Raw genomic sequence first — 21,347 nt, forward strand, 5'->3', positions numbered from 1 at the left:
GGGTCTCGGCATCCTGGTCACCCAGACACCCGTGCCGGGAGGCAGGTGGGCCCTGACCTGGCCCCAGGCCCTCCTCTGACTCACATCTCTGGGCTGTGTTGAGCGTCTGACTCTTGCTTTCGGCTCCGGTCATGATCTCACAGTTCGTAGGTTCAAGTCCCAGATCGGGCCCTGCACTGACAGCACAGTGCCTGCTTGGGATTCTGTGTCTCCCTCTCTTTCTCAAAAATAAACAAACATTAAAAAAAAAAAAAAAGCTAAACATAGTCTGTGCCATGGTCAGCAACCCCACTCCTAAGCATTTACCCTATACAACAGAGATGCGTACGTGTGTCCTCATCGGAAGACACTGTTACAACGTTCCTATTTCTAGTGGCTCTCAAAGTTACAGATACATGGGACAATGTGTTCGGGACAAGAAGGCAGACACGTAAGACAACATGTTTGTAAGATTTCATCTATAAAAGTCCAAGAACAAGTGTGGGGGCTGCTGACTAGAAAGGGGCAGGAACTTTCTGGGTGGATGGAAATGTAACATAACCTTGATCCGGGTGGTGGTTATGCAATGTAATTTTTTTTTATTATTATTTTAGAAAGAGAGAGAGAGTGGGAGAGAGTGGCGGGGAGGGAAGAGAATCTTAAGCGGACTCCACGCTCAGAGCAGAACCCCACATGGGGCTCGATCTCATGACCCTGGAATCATGACTTGAGCCAAAATCAAGAGTTGGATGCTCAACTGACTGAGCCACCCAGGCGCCCGGCAGTGTAATTTTTAAATCATCGAGCTGTGCCCTTAAGAGTTAAGATTTTTGCACTTCACAGAAAACTTATCTCAATAAAAAGAGTGAGAGAATAGCACAGCACTTAGAGGTTGGACATCTTAGGTTCAGATCCCAGATTTGTCACCTCTCAGCTGTGTGACCTTGAGCAAGTCATTTTCCCTCTCTGTGTCTCACACCTTGTGAGGACTGAATGAGCTGATGCACACAGAGTGCTTAGAAGAGGGCAGAATACAGAGCGGGCACTCAACGGATCACCATCATCACCATCGTGGTCGTTGTCCTTGTCACCGGCATTGCCCCGTCCCTTCCCCATCTACTCTGATACGAGAGGCTTTGGAGACTCCCTTCCTCTTCCCTGTTCTGATCCCATAATCCCATTGCCTGGCCAATTCGAGCTGCTCTCACTCTAACCTTGGTTGGGTCTAAAACCCCATGACTCGAGGACTCCGAGATTCTGTGGCTCCCAAGCTCATGCCAGGCAAAATTCCTGAAGCTTCGTGAATCACCCAGCAACAGGTGCCAGCGCCCGCCCACACCCCGGGGCCAGAAAGCAAGTACAACACACACTTCTCTCTCCCCACTGATATATTTGATAATTGTCCAGAACCAGAGATGGCATCAGCCAGGGGTGAGGGGGAGTAAAAAAGAGCCCAGGGAGGGGGCTGGGTGGGGGCAGGGAGGAAGGGACGAGGAGAGGGAGAGGAACAGAGACACAGAAAAGAGAGGGGGGAGTGAGGGGGATGGGGAGAGAAGCCAGCCAGAGGGGAGAGAGGGCGGGAGGCGGGAGGTAAGTTGAGGGGGTGAGGGTCAAGGTGGGGCCACGGGGAGAGAGGGCCCCTCCCCCAGAATACAAAATGGGGGGACTGGTGGGGGCTGTCCTGGGCTTGGGGGGCAGGGAAGAAATGGGCGATGTGGGGGGGGGTGAGGTCAGTAGTAGGTTTCCTTCTCCACCCAACCTGGAGACAAAGAAAGAAAGAAACAGAGAGAGACATGGAGACGGGCACAGGAGAGAGACAGAGACAGAGAGGAGGGAGACCAGAGAGCCAGGGAGAGAGAAGTGGGGAAGGGGCGGAGGGGCAGCACAGAGGGAGGTGGGGGAGACACAGAGAGAGGTCAGCACAGGGCTCCGCCCACCTCGCCTCCACCTGCCCCCCTGCCCCCCAGCCTCCCCCCTCCACCCGCTGGGCCCCCTCACCCCCGGGGTTCCTGCGCAGGATGAGTTTGCGGATCTCATCGTAGACGAAGATGAGGAAACTGTAGGGGAAGGCACAGAACCACCAGCTGGGCCTGCGGAGAGGGGAGGGCAGGAGGGCCTTGGTGAGGGGTCATAATGGGGGGCACAGCTGCAGAGTCTGGAGAACAGGAATGCCACCCTGGGGGGATCCCCCCTTGCCCTTTGGGCCCACAGGCGAGGGGTGCCCTGGCCAGGGCCTGCAGGCTGCCCCCTGTGAGGACGTCCTCAGGGGGCAGTTTCAGTGGCATCAGAACAGGGCCTGTGGGGAGCCTGGCGGGCTCAGTCGGTGGAGCGTGTGACTCTTGATCTCGGGGTTGTGAGTTTGAGTCCCACGTTGGGTGCAGAGATGATTTAAAGATAATAAAATCTTAACAATAACAATAATGATAAAAAGAACAGGGACTGTGATGGGGGGCACAGAGGTGGGGCCCAGAGAGATACCAGGAGAGGTGGGGCTTGTGAGGATGTCCTGCAGGGGAGGCTCCTCAGAGGCTCCTGGAGCAGGGTTGTGGGAGGGAGGGGCACTCACTTGAGAGGGTACATGCGGAGGGCCACGTCCATGCCTGGGCAGTAGGACAAGAAGGCAGCGAGGGCCGTCTCCTCAAACAACCCGAAGATGAGGATCTTGTTCCTGGAGGCACAGGTAAGGCTGGACCCAGAGAACCTAACCCAGCCCCCAACCCCACAGGGACAGGCACACCCAAAGGCAGACGGAGACAGGCAGACCCGGAGTCACACAGAGACAGAGACGAGAAGAGACAGAGGCAGAGAGATGGCAGCACAGAAATATCAAGACAGAGACGGGGCGCCTGGGTGGCTCAGTCGGCTGAGCGTCCGACTTCGGCTCAGGCCATGATCTCACGGTTTGTGGATTTGAGCCCCGCATCGGGCTCTGTGCTGACAGCTCAGCACCTGGAGCCTGTTTCAGATTCTGTGTCTCCCCGTCTCTCTGCCCCTCCCCTGCTCGCGCTCTGTCTCTCTCTCCCTCTCTCTCAAAAATAAATAAACATTAAAAAAACTAAAAAAAAAAAAAAATCAAGGCAGAGAGACAGAGAGAGCAACAGACATGCACACAGGCGCGGAGAGGTAGAGCCTGCGACACTCCCGCCCCCGGACACACACGTAGAGGCAGACCGAGAGAGAATCTGAGACAGACGGACCACTTGAGAGAAAATCACTCAGAGGCCAAAGCTGAGACACGGCGCACGAGGGGAGGCACAGACAGACACACAGAGGGAACAGAGAACAGGGCCTCGGGCGGCCAGCCCTCACTTCATGCCCTGCTGGAAGACGGAGTTCCTCCGGGTCTTGCAGATGATCAGGTCGGCCCACTGCACGACCACGATGCTCACGAAGAAGGCCGTGTGGCATGTGAACTCCACCACCTTCCTCTGCTCGTATGTCTGCAAGAGCGGTGACAAGCGGTCAGCGCCCGGGGCCCACGTGCCCCCTGCCCGGGCCCCAGGGCAAGCAGCGACTCTGTCCAGGTGGGGCCTCCCCACTTTGGCTCGTGGCCCTGCGGGAAGAGCAGGGGCTGTACGGGGAAGGAGAGAAGTTAATCGTGGCCTCAGTTGTCCACCAGGAACCGGAGACCCTGCGGGGCTCCCGGGACAACGGACACCAGCCAGGCTTTGAAGGGATACACAGGGACGGAGAAGAAGGCGGCGAAGGTGTCCCGCCTGGTGGGGCAGAGCATGGCCAGGGGACGTGAGGACCTCGGTGGGCTGAGCCAAGAGTGCCAGGGGGCTCCCAGCACCCGGCAGAGGCCTTCATGGCGCCCCTGGGGCAGAGGGGCCGTCCTAAGGAGCAGCCCTGCGTGGCTGGGACAGCCGGCCCCGGGCTCCTGTCGTGGGCAGGGGCGCTGAGCGCTCACCGGGAGGCCCCCATGCTGCGGGGCCCGCTCACTCACCCACTGCTGCCCGTAACTGTCCTCCAGGTCATTGACGGTTCGGTCATCCCAGTTCAGCCGGATGCCCACCAGGTTGCTGGGCAAGAAGCCATTTTCTGCCAGGATCACAAAGTAGGAAAAGAAGCCACCGAGAGCCTGGATCATTCCTGGGGGTGGGGAGGAGATGAGGAGAAGCTCAGGGAGGGGCCGGCAGCCAGTCCAGGGCACCTATGAGGCCCCGTGAGACTCCCACTGGGAGGTCGGTGAGCCGCCTCGGAACCCACCGCCCGAGCCTCATCTGAGGCTGGGCTCCCGGACGGCAACCCGAGGGCGCCACCTGGTGGTGGACACCTGGGACTGGAGCCTCAGGGAAGGGTCTCACCTGGAGGCTCTCTCCCACCTGAGCCAGGCCACCTGATCATCAGGGAATCCCTGAGAAGGCCCGCGTTTCAGTCTAACAGGCTCCTCAGTGCAGGAGTGATCTCCCCAGGCCTCTGACCACCACCATGAAGCCTCTGCTTTCTGGAACACTCCTAGCAATGGGGAGCTCAGCACTTCCAAAGGCTCTGCACACATCACCTCCAGCAGCAGGTTGAGGAGGAGGTGGGAGGGGCTGGGGCTCACTCCTGCCCTCAGAGCGCTCACAGGCTGATCTTGTCTTTCCCACCACGGAGGCGGGTGGGGCAGCGGGCTCTGCAGTGGCCAACCTGGGGCCAACCCTGACCTGCCACTCCGTGTCCCATGTGCTCCTCAGATGCACCCCCACACCTGTCCTCCAGGTGTACCGGCCCCACCTTGGTGACCAGCACCCATCTGTAAGTCACTCCTTCCAAACCTCCAGCACCAAGTCCTACTCTCTCCCCACTCATCCAACACAGGGTTTCAGAGTGCTCGCTCTGGGCCAGGCTCTAGGCCCTGCACATCCAGCCATAAATGAGGTGCGGTCCCCAAGTCCTCACCAATCTGCCCGTAGGCCATGCTGATGAGCCTCTCATTGACCAGCTTGTCCGTGCGTGGGTTCCTGGGCTGTCTCTTCATGATGTCACTCTCCGCAGCCTCGTACGCCAAGGAGATGGCAGGGACCTGGGCAGGCAGGGCCACATGAGCCGGGAGTGGGGGACCCTCCCTTCCCGGGGCCCAGAGAGTGGCCGGGGCTCACCATGTCAGTGCCCAGGTCGATGCAGAGGATGGTGATGGTGCCCAGAGGCAGCGGGATGTTGGCCATGATGAACAGTAAGAAGGGTGTGATCTCAGGAATGTTGCTGGTCAGGGTATAGGCGATGGACTTCTTCAGGTTGTCGAAAATCAGGCGGCCTGAGGAAGGGGCAGGCTCAGATCCCGGCCCTTCCCTGCCTGGTCCCCGAGTCCTTTCCAATCTACCCTCCCACCTGCCCACCTTCCCATGGAGACATCCAGCCATGACACCCTGTTCAAACATTCTCGAAACATAGCCACTTTGGAGAACTGTTTGGCAGTTTGTATTAAAGCTAACCACCCCTCCCCCCACTGGTAATCCTACTCCTAGGTTTAAATAAGTGTTTACATCCACCAAAAAGTGCAGGAAGGTCCACCATAGCGTTACCACCATAGCCAAAACCCTGAACCGACCCCAATGCCCATCAGCACGGGAGTGGATAAACCAACTATGGTCCATCCACTTAGCAGGAAAAAGGAACCAGCCGCAGACACACCCAACTCCGTGGATGAATTTCACAGACGTTACGTTGAGTGAAATGTAACACAAACGCGTTCATGCGGCACAACTCCATTTAGATGAGGTTTTAAAACTAATCTATAGTGCTTATTTTTAGGAAGGGAGATACGGGCTGGAGGGGACGCGACGAAACCCTAACGGGGCTCTATTCCTGCCACACATGCTCTGCTCTCCCCAAACGTCTGGTGTCTCATCCTGAAGTATGGATGGAAGGGATGATGATTGAAATGTGCTTCGACGCGGGGCCCCTGGGTGGCTCAGTGAGTTGAGTGTCTGACTTTGGCTCAGGTCACGATCTCGCGATTCGTGAGATCAAGCCCCACGTCAGGCTCTGCGCTGATGGTGCGGAGAGCCTACGTGAGATCCTCTCTCTCTCCCTCTATCTCAGCCCCTCCCCCACTGATACTTTCTGTCTCTCTCAAAATAAATACATAGATAGATAGACAAATAGATAGGGGCGCCTGGGTGGCTCAGTCGGTTAAATGTCCATCTTCGGCTCAGGTCATGATCTCACAGTTCGTGGGTTCAAGCCCCGTGTCGGGCTCTGTGCTGACAGCTCGGAGCCTGGAGCCTGCTTCAGATTCTCTGTCTCCCTCTCTCTCTCTGCCCCTCCCCTGCTCATGCTCTGTGTCTCTCTCAAAAAATAAATAAATAAATAAATAAACAAATAAACAAATAAATAAATATGCTTCAACATGATCCAGTGTGTATGCTGAGACGAAACAAGACTGGCCATGAGCTGTCGTGGATGGTGACCAGGCTCTTTGCTCTGCTGTGCAGTCTGCCTGCAATTTCCCCTACTGGAAGTTAAACTTTGTGGGGGTTTTTTTCCACCTCAGAGAGGCCTTCCTTGCCCCCCGCCCCCAATCTAGGCAGGACCCATGATACATAGCATCCCCCGCTGGGTTGCTCCTTAGGGCTTGTCACAATTTACAATTAGGTTTATTATGTTACAATCTGCTAATTTGTTAAAAGTTTCCGCTCCCACCTCCTTGAGGGGAGGGACCAATCACGTCTGCTCTGCTCACACTGTCTGTCCAGCCCAGCAAATGCCTGGAAAGTGTGAACGGTGTATCCACAGATGTGCGCACTGTGAACACACAGGCGACTTGGGGAATATATTGAAAGGGGTAACCGTGGCGTCTTCTGGGACAAAGGAGACAAGGGATAAGGGCATTTGTCACTTTAGGCGCAGCTTTACTGTTTACATTCCCCTTGATCATGCATTATTTTTCACACTGGGGAACGTTTCAAATGTGAGAGAGAAGCTGCAAGAAAATGCACCACAGCATGAATCGTGACTATTTCTGGATGGTGAGGTTATGGGTGATTCTAATTTTCTGCTTAATGCTTGTCTTCATTTCCTATAATTATCAGGAATGCCTCTGGTGATCGGAATAAAATTAACTGTGAACAAGCCCCATCTGTGGCCACACTGAGGCCCGTCAGGGGGCAGCGCCCTCAGTGTCCCCCACCCCAGACACCAGGCCCGGCCCCACACACGCTCCCTCACACCGCCTCGCCTGTGTGCATTCTGTTCCTCGGCCCAGAACTCCCTTCCCTGCCATTACTCTACGTGAACATTCCAACTCGGCCCTTGGGGCTCCGTATAGCGATCCCTGTCCACTCTGGGAAGCTTCCTTGCCCCCTGACCCCGGGCTGGGGGCGGGGGCTCCACAGGGCTCCCGAAGGACCCTCTGCTTCCCCATCCTTGCATTTAAAGGTATTTTAAAAATGCTTCCACGTCTACATCACCCACCCAACTGGGCCTGCGCTGGGCGATGCTGGGACCCAGAAGTGCATCAGCACAGCCCCGCCACCAGGGAGCCCCCAACCCCACGGGGTTGAAGGGACAAGCTGAGGCTTCACCGGGGCTCAGGAGGATTCTGGTGTCTCCCCACCATCATTCGGCTGCAGCCGAATGGGTCCCTCTTGCCCTTCTCCGACCTCATGCAGGAAACCCAGTCTCCAGGACCCCCCCCCCGGCCAACTCACCCTCTTCTACACCCGTGACGATGGAGGCAAAGTTGTCGTCCAGCAGAATCATGTCCGCTGCCTGCTTGGACACGTCAGAGCCGGCAATGCCCATGGCCACACCGATGTCTGCCTTCTTCAGGGCAGGGGAGTCGTTCACGCCATCGCCAGTCACGGCCACGATTGCTCCCTGGAGGGACAGAGAGTGAGGATGATGCCCTCCTCATCAGGGACCAGAAGTCCTGGCCACTGAGGGACTTCAGGCTGAGCCCACCTGTCTCTGACAGCCCTCCACGATGATGAGCTTCTGTTGGGGGGACGTGCGGGCAAAGACGATCTCCGTGTGGTTCTGCAGGATCTCATCGATTTGCTCAGAGGTGAAGTCCTTGAGGTCGGTGCCATGGATCACACAGGCCTTGGCATCCCTGGGGAGAGCAGAGAGCTGCTCAGGACTCATGGGGATTAGCGGACGGACAGCCAGGCCAACCCAACCCACGCCACACAGGAGAGGCAGAGGACCAGGTTCTGAAACCGAGGCTCAGGGAGTATAACTGACTTGCTCAGGGTCACACTGCCCGTGAGCAGGAAAGCTGGGACGCGGCCCTGCACCAAGCTGTCCGTCCTCACGTGTGGAGGGGGAGCAGGACCCAGGAGCCGTGTCAACAGGGGAGACCCAGGAGGAAGGGGCACAGGCGGTCCCAGTGGGAGGCCAGGTGGGGGGCAGAAGCCTGAGCCGGCAGGGGCGGGCTCACCGGGGGTTGACCTGGCTGACGGGAATGTTGAGCCGGGCAGCAATGTCCTCCACAGTCTCGTTGCCCTCGGAGATGATGCCCACGCCCTTGGCGATGGCCTTCGCCGTGATGGGGTGATCACCCGTGACCATGATGACCTGTGGGCATGGCGTGGAGACGGTCCAGCCTCCCTGCCGGCCCCTGGGGCCCCGGCCCCGCCTCCCCGGCTGCCCCAGGCCACACCTTGATGCCGGCGCTGCGGCACTTGCCCACTGCGTCGGGGACGGCGGCCCGGGGCGGGTCGATCATGGACATGAGGCCGACGAAGCAGAGGTTGTCCGTGGTAAAGTTCACATCGTCACAGTCAAAGGCAAAGCCCTTGGGGAACTGCTCCTCGGGCAGGTAGTAATGGCAGAAACCTGATGGCAGGACGGGTGGGGGGCATGAGGGCTCCAGCCTCGGACCTCCGTGCTTCCCGCCCACAGCTCCCAGCCGTCAGGGTCCCCGCAGTCTGGACAGTCCCAGCCGGCGGGAGAGTCTGTCAACATTTATTGCCTGAAGATGCCTTCCCCTCTCATTCATTCATTCACTCATTCATTCATTCATTCACTCATTCATTCATTCACTCATTCATTCATTCATTCATTCATGGTGCATCCTGGGAGGTGCTATTCCGAGCCAGGCTCTGGGCGGCATCACACCCCTCCACACCCTCAAGGGCCCCCCAGAGCTGGCCCAGCCCCTGCCCCAACTCAGCCCCACCCGTGGAGCGCACCAAGCACTCGTTCGCCCAGACCGCCGAGCTCGAGGTAGGCATTCTGGAAGGCCTCCTTCATCTCCTCGTCCAGTGGCTGTTCCTTGCCCTGCAGCAGGATGGTGGAGCAGCGGTCCAGGATGCGCTCGGGGGCGCCCTTCATCACCAGCAGGTATCGGTTGTCGTTGGGGTCCTCGGTCTCGTGGATGGAGAGCTGTGGATAGGGCGGAGGACGGAGGGTGGAGGGTGAGCGTGCCGGGACGTCTCAGGACCAGAAGCTGCCCGCCCCCAGCTAGGGGAGAGGACTCCCCTCTCCACCTCCAACCCCCCTCCAGCTCAGAGCCACGGGTGGTAGGACAGACCACAGCTGGGGCTCCCTCGGAAGGCACTGCCCAAATCTCTCTACCCGAGAGCTCCATCTGGCTCTTGGAGTCTTCCACAGAGATCTCGGCTCACCCCTGCCCATGTCTGTCTCTCCATCTCACAGATATTTCTGCCCATGGGTCTCTCTCACAGAAATCTCAGCCAGCCATAGGATGTGTGTCTCTCTCCCTGCCTCACCCAGCTCCCTCTCACCCCACATCTGACCTGTCACCAAATCTGCTCAGCTCACCTCTCAGATACACCCAGATTCTGACCTCTCCTCACCTCCCCCCTGCCCTCCCCCTCCGGCCACCCCCCATCTCTCCTAGGGAATATCACAGCAGCCTCCACACTGAGTCTCTGTGTCTGCCCACCCCAGCCCTTCATATCGCCTCCCCAAGGCAACCAGGAGGCTCCTTTAAAAAACGTGAGTCAGGGGCATCTGGGTGGCTCAGTCGGATAAGCGTCCGACTTTGGCTCAGGTCACGATCTCGCGGTTTGTGGGTTCGAGCCCCCCATCGGGCTCTGTGCTGACAGCTCAGAGCGTGGAGTCTGCTTCGGATTCCGTGTCTCCCTCTCTCTCAGCCCCTCCCCTGCTCACGCTCTATTTCTCTCTCTGTTTCTCAAAAATAAACATTAAAAAAATTAAAAGAAAAAACCCACAAAATGTGAGTCAGTGGAAAACGGTGCAGCCACTTTGCCAAAAGGTCTGGCAGTCCCCTAAAAGGCTCAATGTAGGGGTCCCATCTGGGCCAGCCATTCCCGAGGCACAGGCAAGGTCTGTACGTCCACACAGAAACGCATGTGTGAACATTCCCAACAGCGTCAGACACAGTAGCTCAGGGGGGCAAACAACTCGTATGTCCATCAGCAGGGGAACGGGATGAACCAAATGGGGAGTATCCAGACGATGCAACATTATCCCGCCGTGCAGAGGTCTGCTTGCACACCCACCACAACACGGATGAACCCTGAGAACGCTACACTAAGTGAAAGACGCCAGTCACAAAAGGCCACGTGTCATACGATTCTGTTCCTATGAAATGTCCAGAATAGGTCAACACAGAAGAGACAGAAAGTAGGTTAGTGGTTGCTTAGGGATCGGGGAGATGGGGGACGTTGGGGGGGGGGCGGGCAATAGCTAAGGAGTGATGGGGCCTCCTTTCGAGGTGATAAAATGTTCTGTGGTCATGTAGTTGATTCCACTTATCTGTGAATATACCAAAATGCGGAATTACAGACTTTACGTGGGTGGCCTATGGTATGTGAGTTATACCTCAATGAAACTCTTTAAAAAACATTTTTTTAAATGTTTATTTATTCTTGAGAGAGAGAGAGTCAGAGCATGAGCAGGGGAGGGGCAGAGCGAGAGAGGGACACAGAATCCGAAGCTGTCAGCACAGAGCCGATGCGGGGCTCGAACTCATGAACCGTGAGATCATGACCTGAGCTGAAGTCGGATGCTTAACCGACTGAGCCACCCAGGCGCCCCTCAATGAAAATCTTTTAAAAAACATGAGTCAGGTCCCATCTCTCCTCTGTTCAGAGCCCCCCCGTGGCTCATGTCCCTCTTAGAGTCACAGTTGAGTCCTCCCCACGGCCCACAAGCCCAATGGGACCTGACCAGGCACCCACTGCCCTGGCTCACTGCTCCATCATCCTGGCTGCCTGGCTGTTGTTCAGACACATCAGGAAACCCCTGCCTCAGGGCCTTTGCACATGCTGGGCCCACTGCCTAGCATAGTCTTCCCCCAGACACCTGCAGCTGGCATATTCTGTATCTCCTCCTGCCTTTGTCATCGTCTGTCTTCTAGCACTAGAGTATAAGTTCCATGTGAGGGGAGACTCTCCTGCTTCACTCACTGCCACAGGTACCAGCACCTAAAACGTATGTGCCTGACATGCGGTGGCTGCTCAAAAAAATGTATTTGTTGAATGAATGAGAGATCTCTGGCCGGCACTCACTCCCTGCTGCAGGATGACCTCCATTCCTCTGCCTCCCACTCTGGCAGAGACCTTACTTTCACTCTTGGGTCTGCCTGTTCCTTACCTAACCAGGTCGATACTATCATTCCCATTTTACAGATGGTGAAACCAAGGCTCTGGGAGGTTAGTAACAGGCCCAAAACAAGGGGGCAGCAGGGCAGGGGTGACCACCTATAGGCATTAGAGACTGCGGCCCAGGCTCGCTCTCCCGGGCGGCCCAGAGTACCTGGTATTTGTTGGTAGAATTGAAGGGAATCTCGGCCACTTTCTTGTTCCGTTCACGCATCAGCTTCACGGAGCCGGAGGACAACTCGATGCACTTGAGCAGGGCAGACTCTGAGGCATCCCCGGCCACGTCCCTCTAGGGGAAAAGAGGGCTGTGAGCGCGGAGCAGCGGGCAGTGGGCGTGGGCAGGGCCGAGGCGAGGCGGGCAGCTGGACCCACCTTGAGCACGGGGATGTTGTCCTGACCTCCCTTGAAGACGGCACGGTTGCAGAGTCCGGCGATGTGGGACAGGGCTACCCAGGTGTGCGAGCTCTTGTCGAACGAGGTCCCTGAAGGGGGCATGTGTCACAGGTCACGGCGTCTCGGGGGCCAGACACCCCCCCCCCCCGGTCCCTGCCTGGGCCCCACTCTCACCTGACTGGTCCTCAGTGGTGTCAGCCTCATGGATCTGGTTGTCAAACCACATGTGGGCAACCGTCATGCGGTTCTGGGTGAGGGTCCCCGTCTTGTCCGAGCAAATGGTGGATGTGGAGCCCAGGGTCTCCACGGCCTCCAGGTTTTTCACAAGGCAGTTCTTCCGAGCCATGCGCTTGGCGGTCAGCGTCAGACACACCTAGGGGACATCCAAGGGCCGGCAAGTTACAGGTAGAGGCAGGCCGCAGGGCTGGACCGGCAACGTGAGCACCAACAACCCACCCGCCCGGCCCAGAGACAATCCGGGATGGCCCGTGGAAGAGATAAGCGTCAGTGAAGTAAGTGTCCGACTTCGGCTCGGGTCATGATCTCGCGGCCCGTGAGTTCGAGCCCCGCGTCGGGCTCTGTGCTGACCGCTCAGAGCCTGGAGCCTGCTTCGGATTCTGTGTCTCCCTCTCTCTGCCCCTCCCCCGTTCATGCTCTGTCTCTCAAAAATGAACAAACGCTAAATCATTCCGTCGATATGAAATACAAAAACTGCTTAGAAGCCGGGGTAGGGGTTACCTTTGGGCTGGTGGGGGGTGCAGGGGGAAGCCGAATAAGGTCTCGAGGGGGTTTCTGGGGAACTCGATCTGGGTATGGCTGACACAGGTGCATGCTGACTCAGCAGCCTGTGCGTCTGTACGCGCGCCCCCAGGTATGCACACGCCAGGTCTATAAAAAGCCTTTGACCTACCCCAGCTTTGAACACGCTAATATGGAAAATGCTCCAGGATATATTAAGTAAAAGAATTGGGGCGCCTGGGTGGCTCAGTCGGTTGAGCGTCCGACGTCGGCTCAGGCCACGATCTCGCGGTTCGTGAGTTCGAGCCCCGCGTCGGGCTCTCTGCTGACAGCGCAGAGCCTGCTTCGGATCCCGTCTCCCTCTCTCTCTCTGCCCCTCCCCTGCACTTTCCCTGTCTCTCAAAAATAAATAAGCGTTAAAAAAAAAAGTAAAAGAATCAAGGAGCAGATCAGCATTCCTGGGACAGTCCCTTCTATGCACCCTGAAAACAGCATTTACCCACATGCTGTGATATGCCCGCACCTGCTGGGCAGCAGGGGGCGGGGGGGACCGCTACTTTCTTTCTTAACTATTTCCATGTATCCTTTAGACTTTTTACCGTGAAAGCGTACGTCTTAATTTTGTACATGAATTTAAAAAGGGCCAGGACCGCGAGCCCCTTGTGCCTTGCAATGTGTCTCAAGATTCTTGTGCGCTTGTTTTGTGAGGCAGGCTTTCTGAGTCCCCAGGCCCCGTCGTCCAAGATCTAGGAGGCTGGGCCCTCGGTGTGCAACCTGTCCTCATCAGGAAAATTGCAATCAGGCCCCCCGCCCCCCCTCTTCCCTCAGAAGTGGGAGTCCGGGCCTTACAGTGACAGTGGCCAGCAGGCCCTCCGGGACATTGGCCACGATGATGCCGATGAGGAAGATGACAGCCTCAAGCCAGGTGTATCCGAGGATGAGGGACAGGATGAAGAAAGAGACGCCCAGGAAGACAGCCACGCCGGTGATGAGCTGGATGAAGTGCTCTATCTCAATGGCGATGGGCGTCTTGCCCACCTCCAGCCCCGAAGCCAGGGTGGCAATGCGGCCCATGACAGTGCGGTCACCCGTGGCCACCACCACACCTCGAGCCGTGCCTGTGGGGTCAGAGGGGGTTAGGCTGAGGTGGGGATGGGGTCTCAGTGAAGTTCAGAGGAACCCCGAATCCCAGATGCACAGCCCTCCGTGTGGCCCAGCCCTGCCCCAAGCTGGGTGCCCCTGGCACACCCTGCCTCACCTTCCACACAGTTGGTGGAAAAGAAGGTGATGTTCCGAGTCTCCAAGGGGTTGTCGTGTGTGCAGTCGGGAGAGCGGGTCTGGGGCTCTGATTCACCAGTCAGGGAGGAGTTGTCCACCTGGGGGTGGGTGAAAGGAAAAAGGGCTCAGCCCTGGGATCAGGGAGCATTTGTCCAGAGGACACCGGGGCCGAAGCCTGTATCCCTGGAGGTCACAGCTAGAAGCCTGGAAACCTGGGTGGGTGAGTGGTGTCTGGGGGGCTAGAGGTTGGGCTCTTGAAGGTGGGAAGCAGAGGTTTCTTGCCAAGGTCTAAGATATTGATGGGTCTGAGGGGTGGGGACCAGGGGCCTGGATTCCTGGGTCCTGCGGGAGGAGGGGATGTGGGCTTGACCCCTGAGTCTGAGGAAGGAGGGGCTGGGGGCCTCGACTCTTAGATCTGAGGGAGGAGTGGGCTGGGGGCAAGACTCCTGGGCCTGAGGGGGGAGGGGCTAGGGGTCTGGACTCTTAGGTCTGAAGGAGGAAGGAACTGGAGGCAGGAATCCTGGGTCTAAGGGAGGAGGAGCTGGGGGTCTGGACCCCCAGGTCTGAGGGAGGAGGGGCTGGGGGTCTGGACTCCTGGGTCTGAGGGAGGAGTGGGCTAGGGGCTTGACCCCTGCGTCTGACGGAGGAGGGGGCTCGGGGCAGGACTCCTGGGTCTGCGGGGGGGGGGGGGGGCTGGGATCCCGGACACTTGAGCCACTCCAGGGAGGACAGGCCCACCTTGCAACCGTGGGCTGAGATGATTCGCAGGTCGGCCGGGACTCGGTCTCCACCCTTGATCTCCACCAGGTCCCCGACCACCACCTCCTCAGCGTTCACCTGCATCTTCTCACCCTCCCGGATCACCAGGGCTTGCTGGGGGCAGAAGGGAGAACAGTCAGCATCCCGGCTCTCTGCCTGGGGTTGTATGGCACACCTCACCCCCGCATTCCGACTCCCCGCTGGCCCCTTCCTGGGCTCCACTCACCTGGGGAACCATGTTCTTGAAGGACTCCATGATCTTGGAGCTCTTGGCCTCCTGGTAGTAGGAGAAGCAGCCGGTGATGATGACCACGGCTGCCAGCACGATGCCCAGGTACAGCTGTGGGGAGACACAGGGTCACACCCCAGAGCCACTCGCCTTGACATTCGCAGAATCCGGGAAGGGAACGATGAGTCAGTGGGGTGAGGGGGAAGGGTCTGTATTTGTGCGTCTGGCCGCAGGCTGCGTGGTCCGTGTGTCTGTCGGCCCGTTCGTGTTTGAGACCCTCTTTCTGCACATGGGTGTGTTTGAGTCTATGGGTCAGTCCGTGTCTCTGTTTTGCGTGTCCATCTATCTTTCCGCCTATGTTAGAGAGTCTGAGTGTATGCTATTATCCATCCACGTGTCTGTCGGTGTTTAGGTCAGTGTGTCCGTCTGTCCGACTGTCTGCATGCCTGGCTTTAAATGCACGGCGCTGTGTTTGAGACTTTGTATGTAGATCTCTGTCTTTCTGTCTCTCTCTGTCTGCCTAGGTCTGAGACTCTGTGTCTATCTGTCTGTAGGTTTCACCTTCTTTTTTTTTTTTAAGTTTTATTTATTTATTTATTTGTTTGTTTATTTATTCATTTATTGCTGTGTCTGTCAGTCTACGTCTGTGTGTCTGTGTGCCTGTGTGTCTGCACTAGGCAGGTGTGTTTGAATCTCTGTCCAGGCGTGACTGTGTTGACTTCGCATGTGTTTGCAGGCATATTGTGCATGCGTGTGCGTGCATGTGCGTGTGCGAGGATCTCTACGTAGCCAGTGTGTGGCTCTGTGTTTATGGGCACAGTGTCTATTGAGACTGTGGCCCCCCCTGTGTGTCCCCTGTGTTGGGTGATGGGTCACGACAGACCAGCAGGTAGGCATGCCTGGCTCTCTACATGGGTGTACTCACTTTTTGGGGTATCTTTCAGGCCATGACCACCTGGTGGAGCCTGTCCCCAAGGCCACTGAGATCACAAAGCCTTAGGATAGCACCTCAGCTCACGCATCTGGCTGTGTGACCTTAGACAAATTACCTGGCTTTTCTGAGCCTCGGTTTTCCTCATACCTTCTCTGGTTCCCTCACCGAGTGATGATGAAAGTCAGATGGGAAAAGAGTTGGAGACTGGGCTCTGAGAAGTCTGGAGGGGTGGGAGAGGCAGGGTACGATGCGTGCCCCTAAATGCATAGGCCCTTGAGCAGGGCCGGGGGGAGGGCACTCACGTTGTCGCCAGAGGGATCGTCCTCTGTGCCGGCCTGGATGCCATAGGCCAGGAAGCAGAGGATGGCTCCGATCCACAGCAGGATTGAGAAGCCCCCGAAGAGCTGGCGGCAGAACTTGACCCATTCTGGGGTGGTGGGTGGTGGTGTGAGCGCGTTAGGCCCATCCCGGGCCAGGATCTCCTGGGCTTTGCTGTGGGTCAGACCCTGGGAGACACAGGATTCACACAGAACCCTCCCTGAGCAACCCTGGCACCCCCACCTGCACGAGTACCCCAGGCACCCAGGGGTCCTGGCCCCCAGCCCCCTCCCCCCTCAGGCCCAGCCGCACCTGCACGCAGTCTGTGTTGTATTTCCGGCAGACCTCTTCCACGGACATCTTGTGCTCTGTCTGGGGAACGAGAGTTTGTGGGGAGGCGGTGAGAGCCTCTCCGGGGAGGAGCAGGACCTGAGAGCCTCAGGCCCATCCCCGGCCTGGATCTCCTGTCTGGGAGGGTGCGCGGGCACAAAGGGTGGGGCTTACCATAGCCACCTCCTTCTTGAGGTCATCCAGGTCCCTGCGGTCTTTGGTGCCCTTGCTCTTCTTGGGCGAGCCCTTGTCATCTTTCTTGTCCTGCGAGGTGGCGACACGATAGCTGTCAGAGCCACCAGACTGCGGGCGAGAAGGGGTTACAAGGGGGACACCGGCCCTCCGTGCCCCACTCTCACCCCTGCCTGCTTCTGTGCGGGTCTGGGGGTCTCAGTCTGTCTCCCAGGGCTCACCTGCACCTCCCTGTCTCTGCCCTGTGTCTCTGTGGGGGTGTCTCTCAGAACCGTGGGTCTTGTCTCTTGCAACTGGCCTCACCATCTGACTCCATGTTATCTCTGGGTCTCTGTCCCCCAGGGTCGCCGTCTGGGTCTGTCTGTGCTTCTCTCTGTTTCTGTGCCTACTCCTGCGGGTCTTTCTCCCTCTCTCTGGGCCTGTCCAAACTCCCCGAGCGTCCATCTCTTGCTACGTCTGTCTGTCTCTGTCTCTGGATCTGTCTCTCCAGGTCTCTGTGCCTCTCTTGTCTTATTGCTCTGCTTTGTCTGTCTCCTGCCTCTTCATATTTCCATCCGTCTCTCTGTGGCTGTTTCTTTCCCTGATCTGTCTCCCTTGTCACTTCATGTCATCCGTCTCTCTTCCTCTGAGTCTCTTGGCGTGTGTCTCTGTATAGTTTTGTCTGTCTGTCTGATCTCTGGCTCTTTATGTCTCTCTGTCTCATATAATGTCCGTTTCTGTCTCTTGAACCATCTCTCCCTGAGCCTGGCTGAGTCTCTCTCTGGGTTCTCATATCTCTCCAAGTCGAAGTGTTGTGGGATCTCAGAAGGTCTCTGTGTATCAGTATTTTCTGTCTCCGTCTCGTTCTCCGTCCTTATTTCTGTTCCTCTCCTTCTTGTGTCTCTGTCTTCATCTCTTGAGCTGTCTTCTTCTCTGGAATGCTGGGCGTGTCGCTCCCTATCTCCTGTTTCAACCACCTTGTCTGTCTACCTCTCACCATCTCACTCTGCAACCTTCCCGTCTGTCTCTTTCGGGTCTGTCATGGCATCTCTGTCCTTCCAGCTGCAGATCTCCCCACTATGTCATTCTCCCTGTCTTCTCTACCCGGCTCTTTTCCTGGGCTCCTTTCCCCAGCTCCATGGATGTCTCAGCCTCTGTCTCTCAAAGGACCCAGCAAATCTCAAGAGGCCTCACAGGCTTGGCAGGAATGGAGAGGAAAGGTGCAGGTGTTGGGTCACAGCTGGGACAAAAGCCCAGGAAGCAGTCTGCTACGCACAGGGATGGTGGCCGGCTGGATATACAGCCAGTCCTGAGGGCCTCAACTGACAAGCTGTGGGCCCTGGCCTCCCTCTTGGGGGTCGGTGGGAGCCACGGACGGCTCTGTACAGGCGATGGGCAAGGTCAGGTCTCTGGAGGACAGACTAGGAGGTGGCTACGATTTGGGGTGCAGAAGGGCAGGATGCAAAAGCCCCAAGCCTGGCTTGAACTGGATGCAGTGTGAGGGGGTGAGTGAGGTTCTAGTCCGGGAGCCTGGGCGAATGGAGAAGGCAGTGTCCCTGGAGGCTGGCAGGAGAGGCGGGGCCAGACCAGGTGCTAGAAGAGGGCTGCTGACGGATCCTGTGGGCCCAGAGCCAAGCTGGGATCCCAGGCTCAGGCAGCTCAGCGCTAATCCCCTCGTGACCTTGTAGAGGGCTGAGCTGCCTGCCGTCTGCCCCCAGACCCAGAGGCTGAGCCTGGGGGTTACCGCGGCCTGGAGGCCCAGGAGCCTCTGAGAGAGTTTCGAGGGGTGGGAGGGAGGCTTGGCCCCGGGCCAGCCCTGCAGCAGCACTGCGTCTGACTCAAAAGCACAGAGGCCTGGGGGACAGGGAGGGCACATCTCCATTCCCGGAGAGGTCTTACCTCCCCCCAGGGGTGGACCCATGGATGGAGAGAGGTGGGACAGAAGGTCACGGGGTCAAGGTAGAGAAATGAGGGGGAGAACACAGGAGAGAAGAGAGATGGGGTCCTGGCAGGAGTTGGGGAGAAAACCAGCAGCCCACCCCTGAAACCTCAGGAAAAGCTGGGAGAAAATATTTGGAGGACGGAGGGGCTGGGGACCCTGGACCCCTGAGTCTGAGGAAGGAGGGGCTGGGGGTCTGGATCCTGGGTCTGAGGGAAGAGGGGCTGGGGGCCTGGACTCCTAGGTCTGAGGGAAGAGGGGCTGGGGGCCTGGACTCCTGGGTCTGAGGGAGGAGGGGGTGCAGGGCTGGAGTCTGGATCTGAGGGAGGAGGGGCTGGGGGTCTGGATCCTGGGTCTGAGGGAGGAGGGGTTGGGGGCAGGACTCCTGGGTCTGAGGGAGGAGGGGCTGGGGGCAGGACTCCTGGATCTGAGGGAGGAGGGGGTGGGGACACCCCAGTCCCTGGCAGGCAAACCTTGGCTCCTGCTTGCCCTTGCTATGACCAGACTCCCTTGGGGGCGGGCTTCCATCTGCTGGAGGGGGAGCCTAGGCTTTCCCAGTCAAGGCAGGAGGCCCAGATGGGCGCACTGCGGGGCGGGAGCGCCTCTGAGGGTGGGGGACACGCCTGTCTCGCCGCAGCCAGTCTCTGCGTCTCCTCACCATTTTCCGCTGTCCGCCTCCCCCTGACACCCTTTAGCTCACGCAGCTTCTGCACCTTGGCCAGCCTCCCCCCCCCCCCCCCCCCCCGTCGAAAAGGGTGTCTGGGGCCTTCATCTCTGAGCATCTCTTCCTCCACTTCCCCTTTTGCTTTCTGCCTCCTCCTCCCATCCTTCAAGCTGACTTTGGTCATGTCTGGGTAGGAAATGTCTGTCCTTGGGTCTCCTAACATCAGACTCAGTTTCTCTCTTTGTCTCTGTATGCCTCTCCATGTCTTTGTCTCACCCATGTCTCTGCATGTCTCTCTGACCATGTCTTTGTCTCTGTGTCTACGTCTCTTTCTCTCTGGCTCTTTCGGAGCATCTCTCTCTGTCTCTGCCTTGTTCTTTCGCTCTTTCCATGTGTTTCTGCCTCTCTGCCTCCAATGTCTAAAGAGCCTCTCTTCTGTCCCCTTCTTTTCCAATGCCTCCTTTCCTTCTCTGGGGCACACAGCCTCAGTCCTCTCCCCTAATCTGCCCACAGTTCCCCTCCTTCCATTCCACTTACCTGGAAGCCATCACTGACTCTCACCTCCCCCCTTCTCTCTCCCAGTCCTCTCCCCATCCAATTCTTCCCCATCCCCCTCGCCCACCCCAAGTCACAGATTTGCAGCCCCACCCCCACCTCCATCCTTGGGCCCATCAGCCTTCATCCGCCATCTTTCTCCCCATCCCTCATACTCCCTCTCCATTAGTCTCTCCCATCCGGACCCTCTGTCTTCATCCTACCCAGCCCAGCCCACCCTCCTCCTTCTCCCACTCTCCCCCACATGGCCCCGCCCCAGACACGCAGGGAGGAATCCAGGGCTGCAGAGGGGATCAGGTGGTCAGCCAGGGAAGGAGGCGGCATCTGCTGGAGAGACTCACAGACAGACAAGGACACACGGACACAGAGGCAAGGGCATAGCCAGACATGCATGATACACTCCCCCCACCCCCCACCCTCCACCTTTGCACACATGCACCCTCAGCCAGGCACTCAGTCTCCCTGCCATGGCTCTCCTGCTTCTCCCAGCCCCCCCATATCAGCTTCCCCAGATTAGGGGCTGGACACACACCACAGCCCCAGGCCACGCGCCGCACTGCGGAGCCCCCCCATCCAGGCCTGGAAGGAGAAAGAGAGGTCATCTGGTGTTCATCCCATAGCCTGGGCCTGTCCCCACCCGGCCAGGGAAGCGGAGGGGTTTCAACACCCCCAGACACAAACACCAGCTCTCAGACACACCCAGACACGACTGCAGACAGTCAGACACAACCTGGGGCCGCCGGATCGCCGGCAGACGGTGCTGGCAGGACCTGACAGAGCCAGGAGCTCACACACGCGCACACGCACACGCACACGCACACGTACGATGGAGCATGCCACCACACCAGGTCAGGCAGAGATGCCGAGGGCCGGTCGGTGCCCCTCGGACCCCGCACACAAAGACACGCCAACATACGCCACAGACCCCGCGGCCCCAGGCGGCCCCGTGCACACGCTCAACCGGGGCACACCAGACGGACGGGCCGGGTCACGCAGACCTGGCCGCGGAGCGCAGGGGTCCCGGAGCCCCAGCCCCCCCCCCCTCCCCGCAGACACCGAATGACACTGGACCCACAATGTCGCACACACGCACGGCCCGGCCGGCCCGAGCACCTACCCCCATCTTGGCGGCTCCGGGGGAGAGGGGCGGGCGGGCGGGGCGGGGGCCGGGGCAGAGGCCTCAGGGCGGGCTCAGGCGCGGGCTCGGGCTGGGGGGCCTCTGCAGCGCCCGCGCCTCGGTCCGCGCGTCCGTCCGGCCGGCAGCCCTCCCGCACTGAGTCTGCGGCGGCCGCCGCCTCCGCCTCCTCATATGCCCGCGCCCGCGGGGGGGCCGGCGCTGGCCAATCAGGGGCGCCGCCGCCCTGACGGATAGCCCGCGGCCCCGCCCCCGGTACTGCAGCTGTCCTCCCCGCCCCCCAGCCTCCGCAAAGTGGCGGCACCGCCGAGGAGGGGGAGCGCTGCGGAAGGGGGGATCCCGGAGACCCCGCAATGAGGGGCTTGGAGACCCTCGCGGTGGGGGGTGGCGCTTCCGAGGAGGGGGC

At 58.6% G+C, this 21,347-nt stretch overlaps 1 protein-coding gene across 2 annotated transcripts; it reads right to left on the minus strand.

The window, feature by feature from the left end:
* Positions 1–1,349: 1,349 nt before the first annotated feature.
* Positions 1,350–21,043, minus strand: ATP1A3 (ATPase Na+/K+ transporting subunit alpha 3). Of its 2 annotated transcripts, none has more exons than XM_043598756.1 (23): positions 20,924–21,043; positions 16,652–16,741; positions 16,460–16,519; positions 16,132–16,335; positions 14,893–15,006; positions 14,646–14,780; positions 13,888–14,005; positions 13,479–13,747; positions 12,066–12,264; positions 11,871–11,980; positions 11,653–11,787; positions 9,099–9,291; positions 8,567–8,742; positions 8,345–8,481; positions 7,867–8,017; positions 7,614–7,782; positions 5,064–5,218; positions 4,864–4,987; positions 3,926–4,071; positions 3,289–3,419; positions 2,546–2,647; positions 1,978–2,069; positions 1,350–1,738 (listed from the first exon to the last, which is right to left on the minus strand). In XM_043598756.1, exons 1-23 carry the CDS (start codon positions 20,927–20,929, stop codon positions 1,710–1,712), a joined length of 3,045 nt encoding a protein of 1,014 aa, XP_043454691.1. In that variant the 5' UTR covers positions 20,930–21,043; the 3' UTR covers positions 1,350–1,709. The 2 variants fall into 2 exon arrangements, with proteins under 2 accessions (XP_043454691.1, XP_043454689.1); XM_043598754.1 differs by having other exon boundaries at positions 16,652–16,780; positions 20,924–20,944.
* Positions 21,044–21,347: the final 304 nt, after the last annotated feature.

Source organism: Prionailurus bengalensis, chromosome E2, assembly GCF_016509475.1.
Source record: "Prionailurus bengalensis isolate Pbe53 chromosome E2, Fcat_Pben_1.1_paternal_pri, whole genome shotgun sequence".
In the NCBI taxonomy this organism is placed as follows: Eukaryota; Metazoa; Chordata; class Mammalia; order Carnivora; family Felidae; genus Prionailurus; species Prionailurus bengalensis.